The 23,908-nt window shown below is 42.0% G+C and overlaps 1 protein-coding gene across 8 annotated transcripts in view; it reads left to right on the forward strand.

Annotated features, from left to right (window-relative positions):
- The window catches only part of LOC137163844 (uncharacterized), a 72,944-nt gene that overhangs the window by 24,680 nt on the left and 24,356 nt on the right, over nt 1–23,908 (forward strand). For 5 of the 8 annotated variants that reach the window (XM_067564231.1, XM_067564224.1, XM_067564226.1 and 2 more), the window contains 4 exons: nt 1,778–1,860; nt 16,653–16,741; nt 20,253–20,405; nt 22,769–22,901. In XM_067564231.1, the coding sequence (XP_067420332.1) occupies nt 1,778–1,860; nt 16,653–16,741; nt 20,253–20,405; nt 22,769–22,901 (458 nt within the window). The remainder of the gene's footprint in view (nt 1–1,777; nt 1,861–16,652; nt 16,742–20,252; nt 20,406–22,768; nt 22,902–23,908) is intronic. The other 3 variants (XM_067564228.1, XM_067564230.1, XM_067564229.1) reach the window with 1 other exon arrangement.

The following is a 23,908-nucleotide window of genomic DNA, read 5'->3' on the forward strand; positions in this document are numbered from 1 at the left end:
CAACACTTCCTGTATGCGCCACACAGGAGCATGGCTGGAGCATGTAGCCGGTATGGTCAGATGGGTAGTTAGGCGTGCTCAAGAGCTAGGTGTGCTCAAGAGTTGCTAGGTTAGCTCTCCATGCCGGACAAACAGGAAACGGAATTTCAAAAATTCACGGGACTTTAAGGGGAAGGCTGTGTACCTGTGTACTTGGCCACTGAGCAGCAGAGTTCAAAACTAACCAGAGCAGTCAAGGTGGGGCATTGTGGGATGCTTCCTGGAGGCCACTAACGTCTATATAAATAATGCAGTGTCTACACCTCTCACACAGGTGGAGTTAAGTCAGCATAGTGGGCAAGTTACATCGGTGAGAGTGATATCTGAGTGTAGACGCTTACAGAGCTAGGCCGATGTAAGCTGCCATAGGTCGAACAAACTCTGTAGTGTAGACCAGGACTAAGTCACTTAGGCAATTTTTGGAAATTTTACCCTAGTTTAATATTCAGACTTGCCAAAGGTTCTACTTTGCTATATGCATAATAAATTATTTAAAATAGTTCTTAAAACCATGAGAAAGCAGTTCATGGCATGCTGCCTGACAGCAGGATAAATCTCTGCTATTTCAAAAAGTACCCTTGGTTCTTTAACATCTGTGCAGAGTAGACAAGATCTCAGTTTTTAAGTCGCCAGTACAAACCCAGACACAGCAAACTGCATGAAATTCAATTTCTCTCTCTTGGGAAGCTGAAGGGTTGAGGTCACTCTGCTGGCTGGGACTGGAACATATGGTTCCAAGGAGTTGTGCTATAACAGGCTTGATAGTTAGACCCCAAAGTAAGGCCCTGCGTAAGCAAGCACTGAAGCACTTACTTGACTTTTAAGCACAAGTGATCCCAATGTGATTTTCTATGTGCTGTAAATTGAATGCGTGTTTATGTGCTTTGTTTGATTAGAGCCTAAACTGTTGGCATCTGAACTTTAACATTTCTCTTTTCCTGTAGAACAAAACAGTTTCTGTTTATTCTTCCATGTTTGTAAATATTTAACGAATTGTTTGTGAGGGGAAGGAAGCACTGTGTGTAAAATCTGTATATGACACGTCTAATTCTTACAATTCAGGTGTTTCAAATTAATTTGCTAGTTTGCTTGTAATCTTGCAAGGCTGCTGTTTGCACTATAAGAATATGTGCTAAATACTATAGAAATTTGTGTACAATTAGTAATAGTAAACAAACACTTTGTTTTAAATGTTTTATGTGAGTGTAGAGTTGGATTATCAGCCCTAGAGAATGCAGGCCCACTTATTGAACAAGTGCAATATAGGTAACAGTAGTGCAAGCTTTCCACTGTCATGTCAATGTACTTCAACCCTGCCCTGGAAGGGCCACATCTGGGAAAGAAAGGGTAGTTCAGTTTCCATGTCTATTTAATCCTTGGTGCCTCTGCTGAGGCTGTCCAAAAGTGCCAATTACAATGGTGATTTGTGTGATGTGTGGATCCACTGGGAACTTGATCTCCACACATGGTAACAACTTTTGATCACTACTGGCTTGGGCTGCATTATAGCTGGCAACCTAGCTGTCCCAGTTTCCTGTGGCTGATTCCTCGCCGTTCACTTCCCCAAATAAATACATTTAAACCAATAATGATTTGTGAAATCCTAACTCCCTTAGCTTCCCTGCCCAGACAAACTTGTTCATGTCTCCCAAAACTTCACTGATTGTGACATTAGACATTTATTTCAATGTTATTGATGATGATCTATCAACAGTTAATTGTTTTTCCTTCTCAATAGGCTTGTAAACTGGACAAAGATAGTAATAATTTCTTTGATGTAGAAGATTTCCATAGTCCTAAAATGGCTGATTTCTATGATAGGTAAGTACCAGTGCACATGGCTACTGCAGGAAGAAGTAAATGACTTGTTTGTATTATGGCTGAAGTGAAGAGGAGCTAATTTCCTTTTCTTATTATTGCTTTACATTTTGCTAAGAAGAGACCCCAACCATCATTCCATTGTGGATTGCCTTTTTCTTTGCACTTGTTCTTAATTTCTTTCCTAGTAGCTGTGTCATCAGAAGCCACAGCCAGTAAGAAGTCCTAATGGCATCAGTTTGGGGGGCTTTTCCACCCAAGATCCACATGTGGATATCCCCCTTCCGGTATTGACCCTTGTTGCACCATATCACCCCCCACAGAGAGGACGCTCCATGGATCAAGGTCCACCTGTGGGGAGATTGCAAAAGTGAGGTTGGGTGACACACATTGTTTCCTGATAACTAATGATAAATGTATTAAAAAGTGCATTCAGCCTGTATTTGCATAGAGCACTCTTCATACTGGTACCTCCCCTCGAAGTGGGGTTCTAAAGACAGCTGCCAGGCAGGGGAAATGCTGCCCAGTTCTTGAAAGAGGGGCAAGAAGACCTGTAGATGGAGCAGACCCACGGGACCTGTTGTAGTAATTGTGCTCTAGCAGGCCTAATTTAATAGTTAGCCTACCTGGTGAAAAGTGGGTAAAAGTTCATGATGTGTCACAATGATCTGTTTAGAAAATTGGTTAAGAAAGGATGTGAGAAGGAGACAGAGACTGAATTTCTTAAACAGGAAGAGTCTACTGATACCACTCAAGGATTGTGTTATGATTATAACTGGTAAACAAGAGGAGTTCAGGGTCAGAAATCAATGAACTAAAACTGGTGTGTCAGAAATTAGGCCTAATTGGTGGACAAAATAATGAGAGGATGGAATATTGCATGCACTGCTTTTGGGGCCCTTAAAACAGACTTTGGGAAAGAAAAAGGGGAAATATTTACCATCACTTCAGCTGCGGTGGAAGGATTGTTGCTGTGACATCAGACTTTGATACTCCAGTGGGATTGTTTGACCATCTATATTGCAGGAGTGAGGACCCCAAGAAGATACATGTGAGATTCTGCTCTGTCTGCCCCTTCCTCATGTGCTCCTTTCTGTCCCCTCCCTATTTCTCTATATTCTCTCTTTCTTTCTCCACCTGATCCTGAAATCAGCTGTACTGCATGGCACCAGCACAGTGGGATGAGACATCCAGCTCTGGTCAGCCTGAGAAGGACCAGGAAAGGACAGGAACCTGACCAGAACAACCAGATGATTTCCCTGACTGGGGAGGCGAGCTGAGATCCAGAACAACTGTTGTTGCGGTGACTTGTCAGCTCAAAGCATCTGTCTGTGACTGACCAGCTGCCCTGTATTCTGAGAACATCAGCAAAAGCCCATCTTTATCATCTTATCTCTTCTCTCCCTTCTGTGTCTATTTGTTTTGCCTAAAGCAAGAAAGTCACTATCATTCCCAAGTCAGAACAACAGAACTTGCCCCTTTCTTCCCCACTATGAAGGACTGTTTCACTGAATATGAGACTTTAACCAATATTCACTGTCTCCAAAAAGGGACTTTAACAGGTTTTGAGTAAGTTTATTTTGCATAATCAGTCAGTTTCAGTGCTCGTTACCTCATTTGATTGTTTTCTTTTTGTGTGTTTCAATCAATACATTTCTAACCTTTGGCATGAATTTTAGTGTATTTGCTCTGGTACTAAGTAGGCTGAGGTCTTTGTATACCAAACCATGAACTTTGTTTAAAACTGTTTAATTTTGTAGGCATTTTTTGGAGATTTCCCCCATAATTAATTAGGCAGGGTGAGCTAGTTGATTTGCAGTGATGTATCATGGTTCTCCCTTTTACAGTCAGTAACACTGGGTGGGGGGAAAATGACAGCCTATTTAAATGTTGGTAAAATGTGATGTTTTAAAAGTTGGTTTGAGTGTACAGTGAGAGTGGCAATGGGACATTTAAACAAAAGCCCTGATTCCTAGAGACAGAAACTCAGATTTGTGCTGTTATATCCCCAAATTGAATATAGATATGGAATCTGTTAATTGTTGCTCACCTGAGATGCAGTAACCCCTGCAAAATCTCTCCTCCCCCCAAAAAAGATTCATTTCAGCTCTGAGGCTGATTTTAGCTGCATATCAATCATTTTTTCAAAGATTTTTGAAAGGGAATATGACATTCTCAAATCATCCAACTAGCTTCTAGGGCTGTGGAAATAAAGCCACAAACAGGAACCATTTTTAAAACTCTCCTTAAACCCAAATAAACCACCTTCAAGGAGAATTATTGTTGCTTAGGTCTAGAGGTTTTTATTTTGAACCAAAAAATATCACCTGTTATTTGGTGTGATGAGTTTTATAAACACTTGTCTGCTAAGACTGAGATGTTGACAATATGCTGTTTTTGAAAACATTGTTTCTTAAACAGCATCCCCGTTACATATGTGCAACATTGACTGCAAATGCACACACACAAAACAGGAGACAGAAAAACCACTCTGTGTAAGTTATGACTTTGTTGATAATCTGCTTCTTTTTCAGGGTCACTGCTCCCTGAATCTTACATAATTCTAGAAAGGGACATACAAATCTAAAGAGTAGTGAAAAAAGGCTTGAGCCGTTTCAGTTCTGCAGTGCACACAAATCAGACCTGATAACTTCTAGCCATTCAAGCACTAAGCACTGTTCCAGGGAATGCTATTGTGTGTCTCATTGTCTGGTTGCAGATGGCTTCTAAGAATTCATATGCTGCAATCCAAGCACATGTTTCAGCTAAAAGCGGTTTAACTAGTGACTTGAAACCAAGCTCTATAAAGTGAAAGGTCTGTGAATTATATAAATGGAGTGGTTCTATAAATGCTGAAGGTGCATTGTGTTATAGCACAACAAACAGGTTCCAGAATGGTGCAATGAATAGTGTATGTACCTAATGAGGGAACTCCTACCAAGAAAAGCAGCAAGTCTGTTACACTTGCAAGGATTAAAAAAATGGGCAGTCTTTCTGTTTAAACCTTCAAATGACAACAGCATATTTGATAAAGATGAATAAAAATTGTTATTCTCTTCTTGTTTCTGTCAGACGGCTTTAAAAAACTGGCTGTTCATTTTATGCTTCAGGAAAAAATGGATATTATTTAAGGGAAAACTCCCACCACTTTGCTCAGTCTAGCATTCTGAAAGTTCATGGTAAAAAAATACATCTGACCCATCTGAATAAACTGTAAAATGGATCCTGGCAAGAATTGTTTTCTGATCTCTTTTGCTAAAAGTGTGAGGAGAGCAGTATCGGAGAAAAAATATGAGACACGGTAAAATTTTCAAAAGTGTCTTAACCCTGGTCTACACTTATCGGGTGATTCGGTGGCTGTTGACAGGAGTTATGCAAGCTACGCAGAGTATCTTGCATAACTCCCGTCAACTGGTATGCTTCCCTTCTGCCCGCCGTCTTCACTGCACTGTGTCGACGGGAACCGTGTTCCCATCGACGCAGCACTACGCCACTTGAGGGGGTGGTTTTACTGCGTCGACTTCTGGATCGACTGAGCAGGTCTTCACTGACCGCTCATCCAGATAGTTGATCTTTGCCGCCGTCAGTGTAGACATACCCTTAGACTCTTAGGAGCCTAAAACTTATTAAAAGTCAGTGAGACTTAGACTCCTAAGTGCCTGAATCACTTTAGAAAATGGGACTTATACTTCTCAGCAACTTAAGCATTTTTTGAAAGTTTTACGGAACTACTTTATGTAATGTTTTCACACTGGCTTAGCCCTTTCATTTCTGATCTTTTTAAAAGTTATTTTAATGGGTGAGAAACAGTACAAACTAGGAGGTGGGCAGATGGGAGATTTCAACAGAGGATAATTTGAGAGCCGTGAAGAAAGAAGATGGAGGGCTTGAGGAAAAGAGGAGTAGAGCAGAGTTGAAGAAGCAGCAAAGATCCCTGGGGCAGAGGTTGATGGAACATAAGTGGCACATGTGGGGAGATGTGGGAATGGGGAAGGAGAAGAAAGAGTTGTTGAGAGGTGATGTTAGAGATGCGCCTGGAAGATGACCACTGGTTTTGAGGCAGGCTACCTGGCAGGGTGAAAAACCACAGCCATTCTACCTGATGCAAACCAGAGGAGCTGGATGATGGAGAAATGTTGCAAACCTTTGATCACAGAATGTACCACAAAGTAACAGATTTACTAATCAGAAGAAAATCTTTAGGGTTAAGTTGGAAGCAGATTCTGGCCTGAAAATTTGGTTAGCAATGTTAGTGGGAACATGGGGTAAGGGATTGCACCTTGAACCAAAGTCTAGTTTATTAACTTACAGCAATAGAAAGTGTTTTATTTTTATTTCTCTTGTAACAATTTCTAACTCTAATGCCTCATAATTGTACTCACTTAAAATCTCTCTCTTTATAATTAGATACATTTGTTTTATTCTTTGATCAAAACTAATACAGTGTTGCAAATTGTGTGGTGACTCCATTTAAAGTAACAAAGTGTCCCTTAGAAGAGCAACAGATCCAAAATATCTGAACTTTCCAGAAGAGGACTGGATAGTGCAGAACACACATTTTTGGGGGAAAATTCAGGACTGAGAGTTTGTTGGGGTCACCCTGCAAGTATTAACCAAGGCTGGTGGAAACCACTGTGTGACTAGAGTGTGCTGGCAGACTACAGCTATACAGACACTCAACGTGTGATCTGCATGCAGTTTGTCTGTTTGTGAGGGGGCCCAGGTTGGAAACTACAGCAGTAAAGCATTGTGAGGTGCCCCAGGATGCAGGGCAAGAGTGACACAGCTCCTCAGTGGTGTGAATTACACGCTGGAATGTCAAGGCCTCACCACCAGTTATAAGTAATATCACTCTTTCTTTTAGCAGGATGGCTGTTAACCAGCAACAGGATCAGAAATACTTTGGCAAGAAACTCCTCCCAGCCCATCTAATCTTTAATCTCCAAGGAAAGCACTGTATCTCAGTTGTTTTGCTTATTACCACTAGTAGTTGTTTGCAGGCCAGATTTGTGATCATTGCAGTAATATATGCAGCGATTCTTTGCAAAATACATGAGTTTGGCTTCTGAATATGACAAGGCTGAGGCACAAATACTTCTTAACCATTGTTTTTTCCCACATTGCCAGCCTGAAATTGTTGCTTATGGCTGATAGTCTTGATTCTGATTGCTCTCTAATTTGATGTCTGGTTGCTATGGTTACTACTTTATCTAGAAACTAGCAATTTTATGAACAGTTACAATACAACTAAATTAAGGAATGAATAATCTGCAGATTTAACGTTGATCTAAACCAGTGTTTCTCAACCTTTTAAGTAGCAAGTACCCCCTAACATCTGAAAATTTTAATAAGTACCCCAACACTCAATTTTCCATGGGATTTTATATTTACAGACTAATGTGAGCCATATGTTGGAAGAAGGGCTGAATATATAAGGCCGTGATATGACAGATGTCAGATCTAGTGTAGGTAGGGTTACCACCTTTACACCAGGGGTGTGCAACTCAAGTATGTACCTGGGCTAGAGGTGATGTTGGTCAAAGCTTGGAGGCTTTGAGCAGCATGCTAATGCTGGGGAATATAAAGTGCCTCACCAAATTTTATGCCATAGAATAAGAGGAGGAAGGGGTAAGAGAGAGACAGGAAAAGAGGTAACTGGTGAAATCTGGGGCTGTCATAGTTGTCAATTTCACTGCTCAGCTAGAGCAATGAAATTGACAAGTTTTCTGGGCACTGGGCTTTGAGTCGGAGGGGGGCTGCCACCTGGGAAGTTGCAGGTGGTTGTCGCTTGGCTGTCAGCCCAGGAGGTAGGTGACTGCCACCCAATCTGAACTGGGACAGAGAAAGCTTCTGCGCCGACTGGAACCCGGGGAGGTGGGCAGGCGGCTGCTGCCCGTCTTCAAGCCGGGTCGCAGGAGGCTGTCCCTCGGCTCGGAGCCAGGGCGCGGGTGGCTGCCACCCAGTTGTGAGGCCAGCTTATGAGACATAGGAAGCTGCCACCAGGCTCCCACCTGGGAGCTGGGACCCGGCAGGAAGCGGGGAGCTGCACCCGCCTTCCCCAGAAGCTAACAGCTGCTGCCCGCCTCCCAGCTGGGAGCTGTGACCAGGTGGGAAGCAGGGAGCTGCCACCCGCCTTCCCCAGAAGCTAGCAGCTGCTGCCCGCCTCCCAGCTGGGAGCTGGGACCAGGTGGGAAGTGGGCGGCTGCTGCCCGGCTTTCCCAGAAGTCGGCAGCTGCCGCCTGCCTCCCCTTCACTCTGTTTTTCCTCGGGTACCCCTTGCCTGTGTCTCGCATACCCCCAGGGGTACACATACCACAGGTTGAGAAACTATGATGTAAACAACAACATAGGGCTCTTGAAATGATACATTGATGTGAGGATCATTTTTTGGTGAACAAACATGCTGTAAAAAGAAATCTCATAATGTTACAGACAGATATAAGTATATCAGACTAATAATAGAAGAGGTATCAAAGAGCTGAAACATTCCTCTTTTCCAGTATAATTGATAATATTGGAATATGATTCTGTAACGCTGGCTGGATTCGGGGGGGAGCATTTATGATCTTGTTTGACATCAGTATGTCAAAATCTTAATAATTCCTGTGATATATGCTATGTCAGGTACTGTTAGGCTGTAATGTGCTAAGTAAGATGATGATGTTTATATTCCTGTGTTATATGTGTAATGGAAGTTATAGATATGTTTGGTATATCAGTATTTCAAATTGTACTGTCTGAGTGGCATCTCAGACAGGATGGCTGCAGAACAATAGCCTGCTTAATGGCCCATTGAGACATTCACAGGTACAAGGAGCCCAGGGGGAGAAGCCAGGGATATACCTGATGAATAACCAGGACTTGCCGATGTGACTCTGGACTCCATTTTGGATCCTGTGAAATTCCACAAGCAGCATGGCAGAGGCCAGAAGATAAAAGGCAGAGGCCTGGGAAGCCATTTTGTCTTTCAGTCAGGATTCAGTTTCAGCTACCAACCCTACCTCTGGATCAGCTCATCCACAACTGAATTGAAGCTGTGAAACAAAGGACTGAGACCCATCCAAGTATTGGATGTATACCAGAGGGACTATACAAGCCTGCAAACTCCACAATTCTTCTAGAAACCTGATCTATATGGACTTTCAAATCATTTGTATGTATCTGATTACTTTAATTCTTTAACATTTCTCTTATGGTTGTTTCTTTCTTTTATAATAAACCTTTAGTTTTAGTTACTAAAGGAATGGCTGGCAGTGTGGTATTTTGGGTAAGATCCAAACTTATATTGATCTGGTACTGTGGCTGACCCTTTGGGGTCAGCGGGAACCTTTTTAGTAAAGAGTATAGAGTTTAAATAACTGGTCTCTTTACTGGACCTAGTGGCTGATTGGGAGCCAGAGACTGGAATGCAGTAAAGGGGGCTGTGTGTATTTGTGTACTGGCTTCTTGATAACCAGTGTGGGGAATCAAAAGCACAGTTTGTGACTGGTTGGGAAGTTTGGCTTCAGTGCCACCCACCAGTACTGGGAGAATCTGCTCTCCTTTTACAGCCTGACCTGACCTTGGCATTCTCAGGTGGCTGCCCTGGGCATGGAAGGCTCACAGTGGCATAGTTTTAGCAGGATCCACAGAACCAGAACATTTGGGTTTTGGATCAGAACATCATGCTATTCCAAATTTTAAAATTTGATATTGAGAGTGCTAAATATTAAAGTTAGTTAAGATGAGTGAGCAGAGATCATATGATGCTATGAACACAAGAGAGCTTAAACAGTTATGTAAGGATAGAAAAATCACTCATAATGGGAATAGCTCGGAGCAGAGAATGAGAGATCTGCTTAAAGAGAACAACCTGAAAACAGGGCCTCCAGCCGATTCTTCCACAGAGGCAGCCGTTGCAGAAGGTCGGCAGCCAGCCTGGGAAGATAGCCGGCATCTTCAGTACGAGAGAGAAATGGCAGAACTTCGATCGCAGGAAAGGCAAAGAAGGGATGAACTGGAAGAAAAAGCTCATCAAAGACAGATGGAGCTGAAAGCCACTGAGGAAAAGACAGATGAGATGGCCGAGAGAGTCCATCAAAGACAGATGGAAGCAGCCAGAATCCAGCTCCAGATTCAGGAAGGGAAAAGGGGTCTGCCACAGCCATCTGAGAATTCTTTGCTTCTCACCATCAAAGACCTGGAAAGTATCTGTCCCATTTACAGAGATAATGAGGATATTGAGGAGGTTTTGTCTATTTTTGAAAGACTCTGTGTGTTATTCACAGGTTCCTAATAAGAAAAGAATGCCTGTTCTTCTCACCAAATTGACTGGAAAAGTCAGGAAGGTATTTAATGAAATGGAGTTAGATGATGCATTAGATTATGTAAAGTTTAAAAAAGCGGTATTGCAAAGGTTTAAAATTACTCCCAAGTCTTATAAGCTGAAATTTAGAAATGTTAAGCTGTCTGATAATGTTACCTATGTTGAAAGTGCTCATAAACTGTTTGGGTATATGAAAAAGTGGATTGAGGGACAAAGGCTGGTAATAGTTATAGCAGAGTTATTGATTTGTTTGCTAGAGAATAGCCTCTCCATGAATGTAGAAGCATTAAATCTTATACTTGACACATTTCAGTATCGAAGGGTCATGTGGCCTTTTTGCACTTATGGAAGAAATACATTCCACTAGGAACTGCAACTAGAAAATAAAAACTCTGGACCAGAGCTCTTTGGGGCAGGACCTGGCCCATACTGGGCCTGGCTATACTACTCATATAGTACCTAATGCAATGTGACACTGATCCTTGATTGGAGGCCTTTGAGCCCTACAGATAATAATAAATAATAAACTTTTCCTTGTTAAATCCCAGAGAGGGGACGAAAGGAAGTTCTGATGTTTTATGTTAGTTCTCTCTGCAGCATGGAGGGGTTTGTAGGTGGTTGGAACATGGTCCACTAAACCTGCACAGCTGGGGGATCCACAGAATACTTTTTACCCAACACCACTGAACCCAGGGCCAGTCACTGACAGCCCACGCGCTATTGGTTAGACCTCTGTAAATGGCAGTGTAGGTCATGGAAGGATTCTGTGGCAAGATGAATGGAAGAGAGGAAAAAGGGACAGCAATGAATTGGCGTGGGCAGGATCAGAGAAGCGAAGGAAACAAAGTGTGATGGAGAAAAGCAGGGTAGGGGACAGGTGCAGAAAACAAGGCAGAAGCAAAAGGAGAGGGAAGACAGTAAAAAGCAAAGCAGTGAAGAAAAAATCCACATCTTCCTCCAGTCCTGCATATCCTTCTTCCTGTACTGTACATATCTCATTCCTATCTGTGGGTGAAACTGGTAGTTCTGAAAGAATCTCCAGAAAAAGGTGGAGACTCAAAATGCATGGCTTCCTGACAATCATTACAAAATTACTGTGCACAAGAGATTAGTGGGGAGGCAGCAGACACCGGCAGCAGCGGATTAGCAGACCCTAACAGGTAGCTGGACACCAGATTCTGGTGAGAAGCCCCATAATGTTCCTAGACTCCCAGCGCTTCTCTTTTATCCCAAACTCAGAATATTTGCAGAGTTTTGAAGATCTGCAGTATCTGCTGGGCTCAGCAGATCCTGCAGCCCTCTTGGCTTCAGAACTGAGTTACCTGAATCATCTGCTGTCTCATATCCATCTTTCCCTGCTCCCCTAAATCCCTATAATGTGAGCATTGGGTCTATGGTTTCTGCTATCCCACAATGGTCTGTAGTAGGTCCTGTGCACTTTAAGTCTGAAACAAAGTGGGAAGGGGAGCAGGAATCAAGGTATGGAGTCTGGCAGAGCTTGGGAGAGGCTGAAAGTAGGGGCAGCTTATTAACAGATATTGTTGTGGATCTGGGAAGCCAGCACTCAGTGGAGTTTCCTGCTACTCCATTTGCCATGCTCTTTGGGGCTTAGCAATTCTGTAGAGTATCCTGTCCCCTGGTTTCCAATACATGTCAATCTTTTAAAATATTTTAAAATAATTAAGAAAAGTCCAGACAAAAAATTTTGTTTAGCTGGTGTTAAGAATAGGAGCAAGTATCAGGGTAAAAGACATGCAGGAATATTGCAATATTGGAAAAATCCACTGTTTGAATCACAGGAAATTCAGCATTAAGGTTAAATTTAAAGAAACCCAAATACTGGACAGTGCAGAAATGCACAGTTAAGGTCATGCAAAACAGTCATAAGAGTGCCCTCCATAATAAAGCCTTGCAAAGAAAACAAACTCTGGTATGTCTACAGTGCAATGCAAGCCTAAGATTAGTGGAACTCAAGTCAGCTGATTCTGCAAAATCCAGGGCTTGAGCCTCTACATTGCTTGTCAGCCCTAAGTTAAGAATTTTCTAACGTGGGCCTGAACCCAGGGTTCCATCATCCCCAATGCAGTACTCAGACCCAAATCCAACCAACCATATCCCAGACTTCCTAATACCTTTCCAAAATGTGGCTGCTCTAGCCCTTTGTTCATGGTTCAGTGTAGGAAAACTTGACTGTCCACAAAGCTTGACTGTCCAGAGGACAAAGAAAGTTAGGGTGGATGATTGTGGAATGCTTTTGGTGGACTCCCAGAGCATGAATCCAGGGGTGACTGTGTCTACAATGCAGAGTAATAAGACTTGAATTCTGGGTCTCAGCTTGACTCAGGCTTGGACCTCCATTGTGGGGGTCCTGGGACCCTGGATTCAAGCTCTGGGTTAGTGCAATTTGTGTGTCAACTGAGAGGATGGGGGAGTTAGGCTTGAGCCTGAGTTCAAACCCTGGGCTTACATTAGTGTATAGACGTACTATCTGTGACAATCGTACCCATAATAAGAATGTTGCTTTAATCGATAATCTCAAAAATTAGAATGCCTTATTCTTAAAAATACAGCAGTTGTTCTGTGAAAAGTCATTGGATGTAGGAGTACTGTGGCAGAAGTTTCTGTGGCGTCTTCAGAAAAAAAATTAAAATAGAGCTTTTTATTGAATAAAATATTTTAAAAAATAATATAATCCCTATGGTAGTCCCAGTATTTTTGTTTTGATGTTAAATTCCATTTACTCTATGTTGTTCTGTACATTCTCATCTTTTGATATGCTATAGATTTATACTGAAAATGCCAGACTACAGTGTAGAGGTTGTCATAGGGGAAGCTGAAGATTTAGTTGGATTGGGGACAGTTGAACTTTTGGCACCTGAGAAGGTGCAGGCAAAAGCATGTGATTGTGGGGTAAGCACATTAGCTGGATATTTCTGCTAGAAATGATCACCAGTGAAACAACTAACAGTGTTGGCACTTCAATTGTTATCTCTAGGTGTTAGAGTTTATACATTGAGATGAATGAGGCAGTTCACACCACTCAGAGCTGTTGTTTCAACCTATCTGCAAACTCAAGAAGACAGCATTGCATTGGTTTACACTTTGTACATGTTTGTGCCATGAGAGCAACATGCTTTTTTATGTTTCAAATGAAAGGAGTACAATTATGTGTCATGGCATGAATTCAATGGCAAATTGTGTGCCCACAGAATCACAGAGGACACAGGGCTCTGTCTAAGAGCCGTGAATAATACAGGTCTTGTCATTAAACAGTTTCTATGCATATGGACCTTTTAGGCATCCATGATGAAACTGTAGCACTTACATGAAAAGAGAAAAAGCTTAGTGTGGTGACACACCTTCACAATTAGTATAGGATACATGCATTATGAAACCATTTATAAAACCAAAGTTATGTGGTACACATTTCTAATAAGTCATCAACAGACAATTCAACTACAGTATCTTCAAATTTTAAGATGTCAACAGCCACAGACCTCTTTATGAAAAATGATTGAGGAAGATGGGGGTGTAACATATTCCATTACAGCTGCTTTCGAAAATAAAAGAGCCCTTAAGGAAAAATCCTTGATCCAAAATGTACACATATTTCAAAGATCATAGAATCATAGAGTTGGAAGGGACCTCAGGAGGTCATCTAGTCCAACTCCCTGCTCAAAGCAGGACTAACCTCAGCTAAATAATCCCAGCAAGGGTTTTGTCAAGCCGCAGCTTAAAAACCTCTAAAGATGGAGATTCTACCACCTCCCTAGGTAACCCATTCCAGTGCTTCACCACCCTCCTAGTGAAAAACTTTTTCCTAATGTCCGACCTAAACCTCTCCCACTGCAACTTGAGACCGTTGCTCCTTGTTCTGTCATCTGCCACCACTGAGAACAGCCTAGCTCCATCCTCCCTGGAACCCCTTTTCAAGTAGTTAAAGGCTGCTATCAAATCCCCCCCCATTATTCTCTTCTGCAGACTAAACAAGCCTAGTTCCCTCAGCCTCTCCTCATAAGTCTTGTACTCCAGCCCCCTAATCATTTTTGTTGCCCTCCGTTGGACTCTCTCCAACTTGTCCACATCCTTTTTGTAGTGGGGGGCCCAGAACTGAACACAATACTCCAAATGCGGCCTCACCAATGCTGAATAGAGGGGAATAATCACTTCCCACGATCTGCTGGCAATGCTCCTACTAATGCAGCCCAATATGTTATTAGCCTTCTTGGCAACCAGGGCACACTGCTGACTCATATCCAGCTTCTTAACCACTGTTACCCCCAGGTCCTTTTCTGCAGAACTGCTGCCTAGCTCATCGGTCCCCAGTCTATAGCTGTGCATGGGATTCTTCCGTCCTAAGTGCAAGACTCTGCACTTGTCCTTGTTGAACCTCATCAGATTTCTTTTGGCCCAATCCTCCAGTTTGTTTAGGTCCTTCTGTATCCTATCCCTACCTTCCAGGGTATCTACCACTTTCCCCATCTTAGTATCATCTGCAAACGTGCTGATGGTACAATCTACCCCATCCTCAACATTAATGAAGATGTAGAACAAAACTGGCCCCAGGACCGACCCCTGGGGCACTCCGCTTGTGACCGGCTGCCAGCTAGACATGGAGCCATTGATCACTACTCGTTGAGTCCTATGCTCTAGCCAGTTCTCTATCCATTCATCCAAACTATATTTATTTAACTTGCTGATAAGAATACTGTGAGAGACCGTTATCAAAAGCTTTGCTAAAGTCAAGGTATATCACGTCCACCGCTTTCCCCACATCCACAGAGCCAGTCACCTTTTCATAGAAAGCAATCAGGTTGGTCAGGCATGACTTTCCCTTGGTGAATCCGTGTTGACTGTTCCTGATCCCCTTCTTCTCTTACAAGTGCCTTAAAATGGATTCCTTGAGGACCTGCTCCATGATTTTTCCAGGGATTGAGGTGAGGCTGACCGGTCAGTAGTTCCCTGGATCCTCTTTCCTCCCTTTCTTGAAGATGGGCACTATATTTGCTTTTTTCCAGTCATCAGGGACCTCCCCCAGTTGCCACGAGCTTTCAAAGATAATAGCCAATGGCTCTGAAATCCCTCAGCACTCTCGGGTGCATTGCATCTGGCCCCATGGACTTGTGTATGTCCAATCTTTCTAAGTAGTCTTGGAGCTGTTCCTTCAGCACTGCAGGATGTTCACCTTCTTCCCATTCTGTACCGCCCAGTGTAGTAGTCTGGGAGCTGACCTTGATGATGATAAAGAAACAAGATGAAAGGTCAGCATAGTGAAGAAAGAGTAAAATTTGTTTGGGTTATCTCAATTTTGCATGTCCATACTTTCAAATGGTTGGATTTCTTTTAACTCTGAATTTCCTGATTTTGTCCTTTTTTTGTTACTACAAAATCCTTGAATTTTTTTTAACCTTTATGTTATTGATGTCTTGCAACCTTAACTCCAATTTAACAAGGTTTTTCATCTTGGAAATAAAAATGAGTATGATTTATGCTGTCTTCTATTTAGCTTAATACAAAAGTTAAGTTAGATGACCACACCAAATATCATATATTAACATTTTCATTCCAGGTACTCCATGATTAAACAGTAAGATTAATTAATTTGAATAGTCAGGATGGAAAGTGCAGCATTTGACATAAACTGCAAGAATTCCTTGATGTAGTAAAGCAGTGGTCTCAAACTGTGGTCTGCAGACCCTTGGGGGTCTGCAGACTATGTCTGTTTTCCAAAGGGGTCTGCACCTCCATTTGAAATTTTTTAGGGGTCTGCAGATGAAAAAAGGTTGAAGGCCACTGTAATAAAACATAAGAATGTTTGTAATCAGGTTAGGTACTCATATTGTAGTTTGATCTTGTTTTCTGTCTGAACTGTGAATCTATTGAATAAACTGTAGGGACAATCCTGCTTCCGCGTGGAAAGAGGCTTGATGACTAATAGGTCTTTTCTCTTTCTAAGTTCTATGATAGGTGACAATTTATTTAATTGCAATCTTTATTTCACTGTAATGTTGGAGCATTGATGTGCATGACACTTAAAACCTGAAGATGACTACCTCCTGAAGAGTTATGTGGGTTTATTCTAAAAAGGTATGTATTAGAGCTGTCCTTTACAAGGCATAGAACTGCATCCAAACACACAAAAATAAATAAAACATGATAAAGAATGCTAAATATATAGAATACTTGTGTTATCGGCTTACAACCTGCTAAGACCTGAAAAGAGAACATAATAAAATAGTATTAATTTATAAATTAATAAAAAAAATCAAAGTAAATATTAATATAACTTTCAGTAGCACTTTATTCTTTTTTTAATAAAAAATATATATAAACTCCATATATCTGAGTTGGCTCTTCTCTGTGTAAAATTAATAACATAATTTGTCTGATTTGGGGACAGCTTGTGGGAGGAAATTGAACCCACATAGTGACAGTAAGGCCTAAGAAAAATGTTAAATGGCTTTTTTCTTTTCTGATAAATATCTTACAGATTCCTGTGGTCCCTCAATGTTCCTCACACAATAATGGAAGTCAACTTGCTGGCTGGAAGTTCATTCATTTCAAAGATACCATTCAATTGTAAGTGCATTGAGAGTGTTTTTAACTACTTTGCGGCAATGACGTGTCTATTGTGCCTTCTGTGTTTAATATTACTCCTCCTACTGCTATCTTGTGAATCTAGTCCTCCTTTCCTATGCTTTTGTCATAATGCCTGAAAATCTATACAAAATTTTTCAGGTTGAAATTAAACATTTCATTTTGACATTAACAAAATATTTCCATTTTTTTTTTTGGTTTGGTCAAAACTATTCAGTGAACTCAACATGAATTCACGAATAGTTTCAGGTGACTAGAAATTACTAATTGTCAGCAAATGAACCATTTGAAAAATGTCACCTAGCTCTAGTTGTAGGGGCCTTTGACATTATTAAAAACACAGTGACATCAAAGATAAAACCAGCAGCATCCTCTTGTGCCCAAACCCCCAAAATTAAAACATTCCCAAAGTTTGTAACCTCCAGATATGGCCTGGCATCCACCCAAAGCAGATGGTTCAAGTCCTGTTGATTTGATCTGCAATATAACATGACATTTTCTCACAATGGGAGGAATTTGTATCAGCCATCAAGCACTAACAGCTCAGTTTAACTAGGCTGGCCATTTCTCAGTTCAAATATGCTGATGATGAAGGGAAAGGAATATTGATTTGCCTCCTTGACACATATGGTATTTGATTTTAAAAGAATATTTATGGTGTCATCAGTCACCATCAGTCACACACACAGATTTTGTACCAGTAAAACTGTGCTAATAAGGGATGTAGGTTTTTGTTTTTGTTTGTTTGTTTTTTAACCAATATAGTTATCCTGGTGCAATCCCTAGTGTGGATGCAGTTATACTGTTATAAGGTGCCTTATACTAATGTAACTTATTTCACTTCCTGTATGGGAATAAGCTGTGTACTGGTATGAGCACATTTATATTTGTATAACTGCATCCACACTAGAGGTTGTACCGCTTTAACTGTACCTGTATAGTTAAAGTGGTACAACTTTTGTGTATACACAAGCCCTATAATAGGAATCACTGTATTTTTAATGGACAATATTTCTTTGTAACGTAACACTATATTTACTTATAGCTAATCATGCAATGAAATTAAAATCTCCCCATAGGTCTCTGATGATCTCTCCCCCAGGTCTATCTCATTACTGCTAAGTATCTGCATTGCTGCCACCTTCATTCCAGATGAGGAGGGCTGGATGAAGCCCCTTTCAGAACTCCTATAAGCAAAGCGTTCTCTGCAGAGAAACATGAAGCATTTCTTACCCATGGCTCAGCATGCTACCTCTGTAGAGCTCTCAGCCTCTACCAGCTTGGCTATTAGAGAACTGACATTGAACCATGGTATATTGCCTGACAATGCACTAGATCCTGTAGCGGGTTAGCAGTGGTTCCTCCCACTCTGGGTTAATGGGAAGCCACTCCACTTCATTATGTCACTGTGTGCTCAGCTGAATGACCAGGGAATTAGCTACTCAGAGGTAGTGTACGGGGCCCTGGCTCTCAGGCAGGGCAGAGCAAAGAAGCAGTCTATGCACTCTGGCCCTCAAGAGGGGCAGAGCACCAAACTGTGTAGGGAGCTCTAGCCCTCAGGCAGGGTGGAGCACCAAACAGTCTATGAGGCTCAGGACCTCAAGTATGTCAGAAGCAGAGCTAGCAACCATTCTAGAGGCTCTGGCCTTTAGGCAGGGCAGAGCCAGCAACCAATCTACGGGTTCTGGCCTGGGGGCAGGGCAGAGTCAGAAATCAGGCTTCCTGGGGTAGCTGCAGGAGGTGGCGTTGGCAGCAGGAGGTAGGGGAACCTGGACCCACCCTATTCCACCAGGTCCCAGCCTGGGGGGTCTGTCACTGGCTCAGTGGGGATCCAGGCGCAACACACCAACCTGCCTTCTGGCAACAATACAGCCTGACTATGATCAGCTGCGCCTGGGTCACTTCTTACCCTTCCCTCAGGGTATCTGGGTCTGTGGCTGTCTTCCTCCTCTCCGGGGTAAATAGGCAGCGATAGTCCCAGCAGCTCCTTGGTGTCTTGGTTGGCATTTGGCTCCAACAGCTCAGGCCAGTCTTCAGCACAGCAGGGGTCCTCTTTGGGCTCCAGCCTCAGGAGCAAGCAGAGGGCGTTTGTCTCCTCCAGCAGCTCCCACTGAACTGAGCTACAGGGCCCTGCTTTTATACTTCCTTAACTTCTGGTGGAAGGGGCGAGCCTGGCTTAGCTCTGGCCACCAGGATTCAGAGAGTGCTCCCTCCCCTTCTGGGTCGGTGGGAGGCCACTCCGCCACATTACAAGGCCCTGACTTCACCACAGAGTATTTACAAATAGTTACAGAAACGTATGTGGACTTAGGCATAAATTGTTTACTTATCTACTGATTCCTTTAAAGTAGTGACTTCTTACAATGAAAAAATTCCAAGTTAAAAAATTTAGTTTAAACTAATCAAGCATCAAATATTTTTTTATTGAAAGATACTGGGCTAGGTTCTTCAGCTCCCTTTGTGTCATCCAGCTGCCACAGAGGGACCAGACACTTCCCATTACTCCCCAGTGGGCATAGAGCCAGTAGATCATCATCTATGCCTCCCTCCCTTGCTGACCCCAGCACCTGATGTGCAGGAATGGAGAAGGGTGAATAGGGGCAGTAGCCAAAGTGCAAAGAATTCTGGCAGTCCCCAGCAAGACTGATGGTCCCTAAGGGGACTTCCATAATAAGCAAACTTCTTCATACTGAGTAAAGATGAAGAAAGTCTTACTTAAGCATCTGTTTCATAAAGAACCATCCATGGCAGTCTTTTTTTAATTATTTGTTTGTTTTGTTTTCTTTTGTTTACTACTGCTACTACTAATAATACATAATTTGTATGTATGTTTTTCTTTCACTGCCTCTCCAGTAGAGGCTTCATGTCAAAGGCCAGAATTTGATATGCCAACCTTACAAATCCTGCACCTGGTATTACCAAATTGTGATGCCAGGGCAAGTTGGGCTGTCCTTTCTAAGTCAGTTTTCCCCACAATGGAACAGGACCACACTTTAAGCAGTGGGGACTATATTCAAACAATAAAAAATAAAGGTCTCCACACACTGTGTCATAATGAAAATCTTTGAGGCCTCACAATACAGAGGATTCTCCAAAGAGATTCTCCTCTCTTTGAAGATAAAACTCTCTCTCTTTCCCCAGAGGACAACCCCTTACTTTATTTAAATTCAGACTTTGCTACTGTGTAAAACTAGTTATCATTATTTCCCCTGTCAGAGTTTTAAGCAACATAACTTTAGACCCTCTTCTGCAAATCAGAACCATTATGAAACTATTTCAAAGAAAAGAGAGAGTGAAAGTTGTATTTTTCAATATACTGGACATTTAAGGTTATTTAAATTCAGACCTTTGTTCTGAATTCACTACGGATTTTATAAGGCAAGTCATGCACTTTTTCAAGAAACATAATTTTAATTCCCAAAATCTTTTCTTCTAAAAACAGTTAAATTATACAACTTCTTGTTTCTTAGAAAGTGTCTTCTTCCCAAATCAGCATTTCACAGGGAGAAGAAAATGGACTTATTTCCCAGGCAGAGGTCTGGGTCCTTTGTCTGTGGCACTCCGACCACTTATGCTGACAACACTGCCTTTGCAAGGAGGGCATCGTATGGAAAGGCTCTGAAGGATTCTGGTCCACAATTGAGTGGTAATAATTATATAGATTGTTACTGGCTAAAAATATCTGCCACCTCCCTCCCCTGGCCTAGTTCTTCTTCCATTAGAACATTCTCTTTTCTTATTTTTATTGTGAAGCATTTATGTGATATTGTAGATGTACATGGTGCTTTATGGAACATAAACCAGAATAACTCTTGGTCTCTGCCCCAAAAGAGCTTTTTAATAGATGAGATGGGAGAAGAAGAAAATGGAAGGGGAGAGAAGAAAATTACAATGGTGGAGATCAGGGGGAGAAAGGTAGATTTGGGAGTAATCAGCATAAAGGATAACAGCTGCAATACTTCGCAGATACGATAGCTGGAAGAGTAGGACAAAAATGATTCTCAGCTTTCTTTCACCCAGGACCATAGTTTATTTCTTGTTGGGGCGCTGGCAGGAAGAAGTGGCTCTCTGTACTAAGTAGAACTGGTGAGAAAGTCCTGTCTTTCCTCGCAGATGTCAAGTTGGTTAAACTGAATTAGAGATATAACTCTTTTTTGTGCTTAAAGAGTGGTCATGATTTTTTTAAGCTCAAAGAGCCAAAGGACAAATGTTTCAGTGGAAATTTTTTTATAAAAAAGGCTCATTTTTATATATTTCTTTTGACCAAAAATACTATAGAAAATTTGAATGGCCCATGATAAGGACTCTGTTACATTTAGAGACTAAGTTCGATTGTTAAAATGTGAAATAGAGGAATTCCCTTAAGTCCTCCCTTAAGTGGAAATCTAAGCTGATTTTTAACTAGGGAGCTCCTCCATAATACTTTTTATCTGTATCTCAATAGTATTTTATTTTTAATAGCAAAATGTAGGGAATTAGAGAAATTTTTTTTGGTATGATTAAATAACGAGTGAACACTTTTAGGAAATTTTAAAAATGTCTGATTCCATTAAGAGAAAAAACTACTTAGCACTACTCAGCGCAAAACAGCGAGAGTAGCAGCAAATGAAAATCTTTGCAACATTTTAGTGCTTCAGAATACGTGGAGACTGAGAATACTGGCGAACTGGTGATGACCAGGGAATGGCTTGGACTGAGCCCTTACAAGAAAATACCCATGTAGGTCCAGGAAACTCAATGAACTTTGCCTTCCAGAGTTGCCCTGAATTCTTCCTTTGAGAGATAGGCTTTACCCCAGTATGGAACAAACAGGGTAAAGCCCACAATACCATGAATCTCCAAGATCTGTGCTGATCCTCCAGGCCACAGGAGCCTCTGAATCAACCCTGGGTTCCCTGTATCTCTGCCCCAGCTTCAGTCGACCTGCACTGCAAGGGACTCCCTAGCTGGCCTATCACTGCCCGCTCTTTAAGGGTCTGTCTATATGTCCAAAGTTAAACACCTGAGGCTGACCCATGTCAGCTGATTAGGGCTTGTGGGCTTGGGCTAAAGAGCTGTTTAATTTAATTGCAGTACAGATGTTTGGGCTTGGGCTGGAGCCCAGGCTCTGGGACCCTCCTCTCTTGCTGGGTCCTAGAACCCAGTTAAATAGCCCCTTAGCCCAAACCCCATGAGCCTGAGTCAGCTGACATGGGCCAAGCGCAGGTTTTTAAATTGCAGCGTAAAGATACCCTAAGTGATTTACTTATCACTCAGGAGGTGCTGCAGGACAGCTAATAAAGGCTCTGGCTGTATTAACTGTCTTCCGCTTTTGTCACAGTGTGCCTGGAAGCCTAGGTGTGATGTGTGTGTTCATGTTTATCCACAAACCCAGTTCCCCTCCTGTTCACTTCCCACCCATCCTCATGGATTCCTGAAACAGTAAAGACGTTGAGTCCATGAGAAGGGGGAAAATACTGTTGTGGCAGCAGCTGACCCTTTTTTGCACGGAGAGGGATTGATCCATGTGCAGATGGTCCTTATGATCTGGCCCCATTTTACCTGCAGATAACAGCTAGACTAAAAATGCTTCACAGGGAGATTTTGAACAGATCTCAAGCTGCCTGTAAGAGTTAAGATTCAGAATCAACATGCCAGTTTTTTTAGATTATAATTTCATCTCTGAAGCAAATGTGAAGGACTTTGCCTAGAACAGTGGGAAGCAAACTTGCCTTCATACTATTGTTGTAACAGTGCTATCACCAATACATGTCATGGGGTTTATATTTAGATTAGATTAGGAAACATATATTCATATAAATACAATTGGAGCTTTAATTTGCACAAAAATAGCTGTGTTCTATGAAAATTAGTCATCAGAAAAATGTTACAGTTTAGCTCAGAAGTTGAACACATACAGAATTATATGAAAAAATTCAGAAAACACTGCAACTAACATGTCGCAAATGCTAAACCAATGCTGAGTTCCAAAAGTGAGCTGAATCCTGCACATGGTTATATATTCCTTAGACAGCGAGATTTCAGAGAGGATTCTAAGAATTACAAGGGCAGCTTCAGAATGGTCAGAAAAAATGACATCCAGTAGATCTGTGAAGAAAGGATCAGAGTCAGCAGTAGCATCAACATCTGGAACCCCTGCATGGTAAAAATAATCCCTTGTCTGTGAATGTGAAGTATGATTAAATACCTCTGTGGGCAAATGCAAATTGATTAAAGTGCTACTTCTATTTTGTGTGTGCGCGTGTGCGTGTGTGTGCCCGCAAGACTTTGTGGGGGATTCTTGTCTTAAACATAGAGAGATTTTCATATATATATCTCAAGTGCTTTATGAAGCAAGGTTGATATCATTATTTTCAGTTCCCAGAGGGGAAAATGAGGCAGTGAGGTGCAATAACTTGCCCCTGGTCACATAACAGAGCCTGGAATAGATTAATAGAGTTTAAGATCAGAAGGGACTACCAGATCATCTAGTCTGACCTCCTGTGTATCACAGGTCACCAACACCACCCAGCACCCCCACACTAAACCCATAAACCAAAATGAGACCAAAGTATTACAGTCCACAGGAGACTAGACTATTATATGTCACAGGCAGGAATAGGAGAAACTGAGATGCACCAGTGCTTGAGGCCCCGACAATGGCAGGGAAATGATTAAGTGAGAAATACCCAGATAATCTTGGTCAGTGACATGCTACAGAGGAAGGCAAAAAATCCGCAAGGTCGCTGCCAATCTGACCTGGGGGAAAATTCCTTCCCAACTCCACATATGGTGATTAGTTAGACTCTGAGCATGTGAGCAAGAACCAGCCAACCAACCACCGGAAAGAATAGAATTCAGATCTTTTTTTCCAGCCCATTGGCCTGCTCGCTAGACCTGGCTGCCTGTTGTAACAAATTCTCCCCTGTCGTATATGAACAAAACTCCCATTGAGTTGAATGTGGTGGTTGAAGAGGAGACTGGGCCCATTTTATTGACATTGCATAAGAAGTGATGGAGGACAATGTTCTCCCTTCTGCTGCGTGGTGCAGACGAGAGCAGAATTCCAGAAAAATCACCAAAATTTGGTCAGGGAAGGTTGGCTAAGGAGAAGAGTAGCAATATTCTTTCCTGATGTTTAAATATTTTCAGACTCAGAGGCTTCAAGCC

This window comes from Emydura macquarii, unplaced genomic scaffold (assembly GCF_026122565.2).
Source record: "Emydura macquarii macquarii isolate MOO-44397 ecotype Brisbane River unplaced genomic scaffold, CSIRO-AGI_Emac_v2 contig_2636, whole genome shotgun sequence".
Classification (NCBI taxonomy): domain Eukaryota; kingdom Metazoa; phylum Chordata; order Testudines; family Chelidae; genus Emydura; species Emydura macquarii.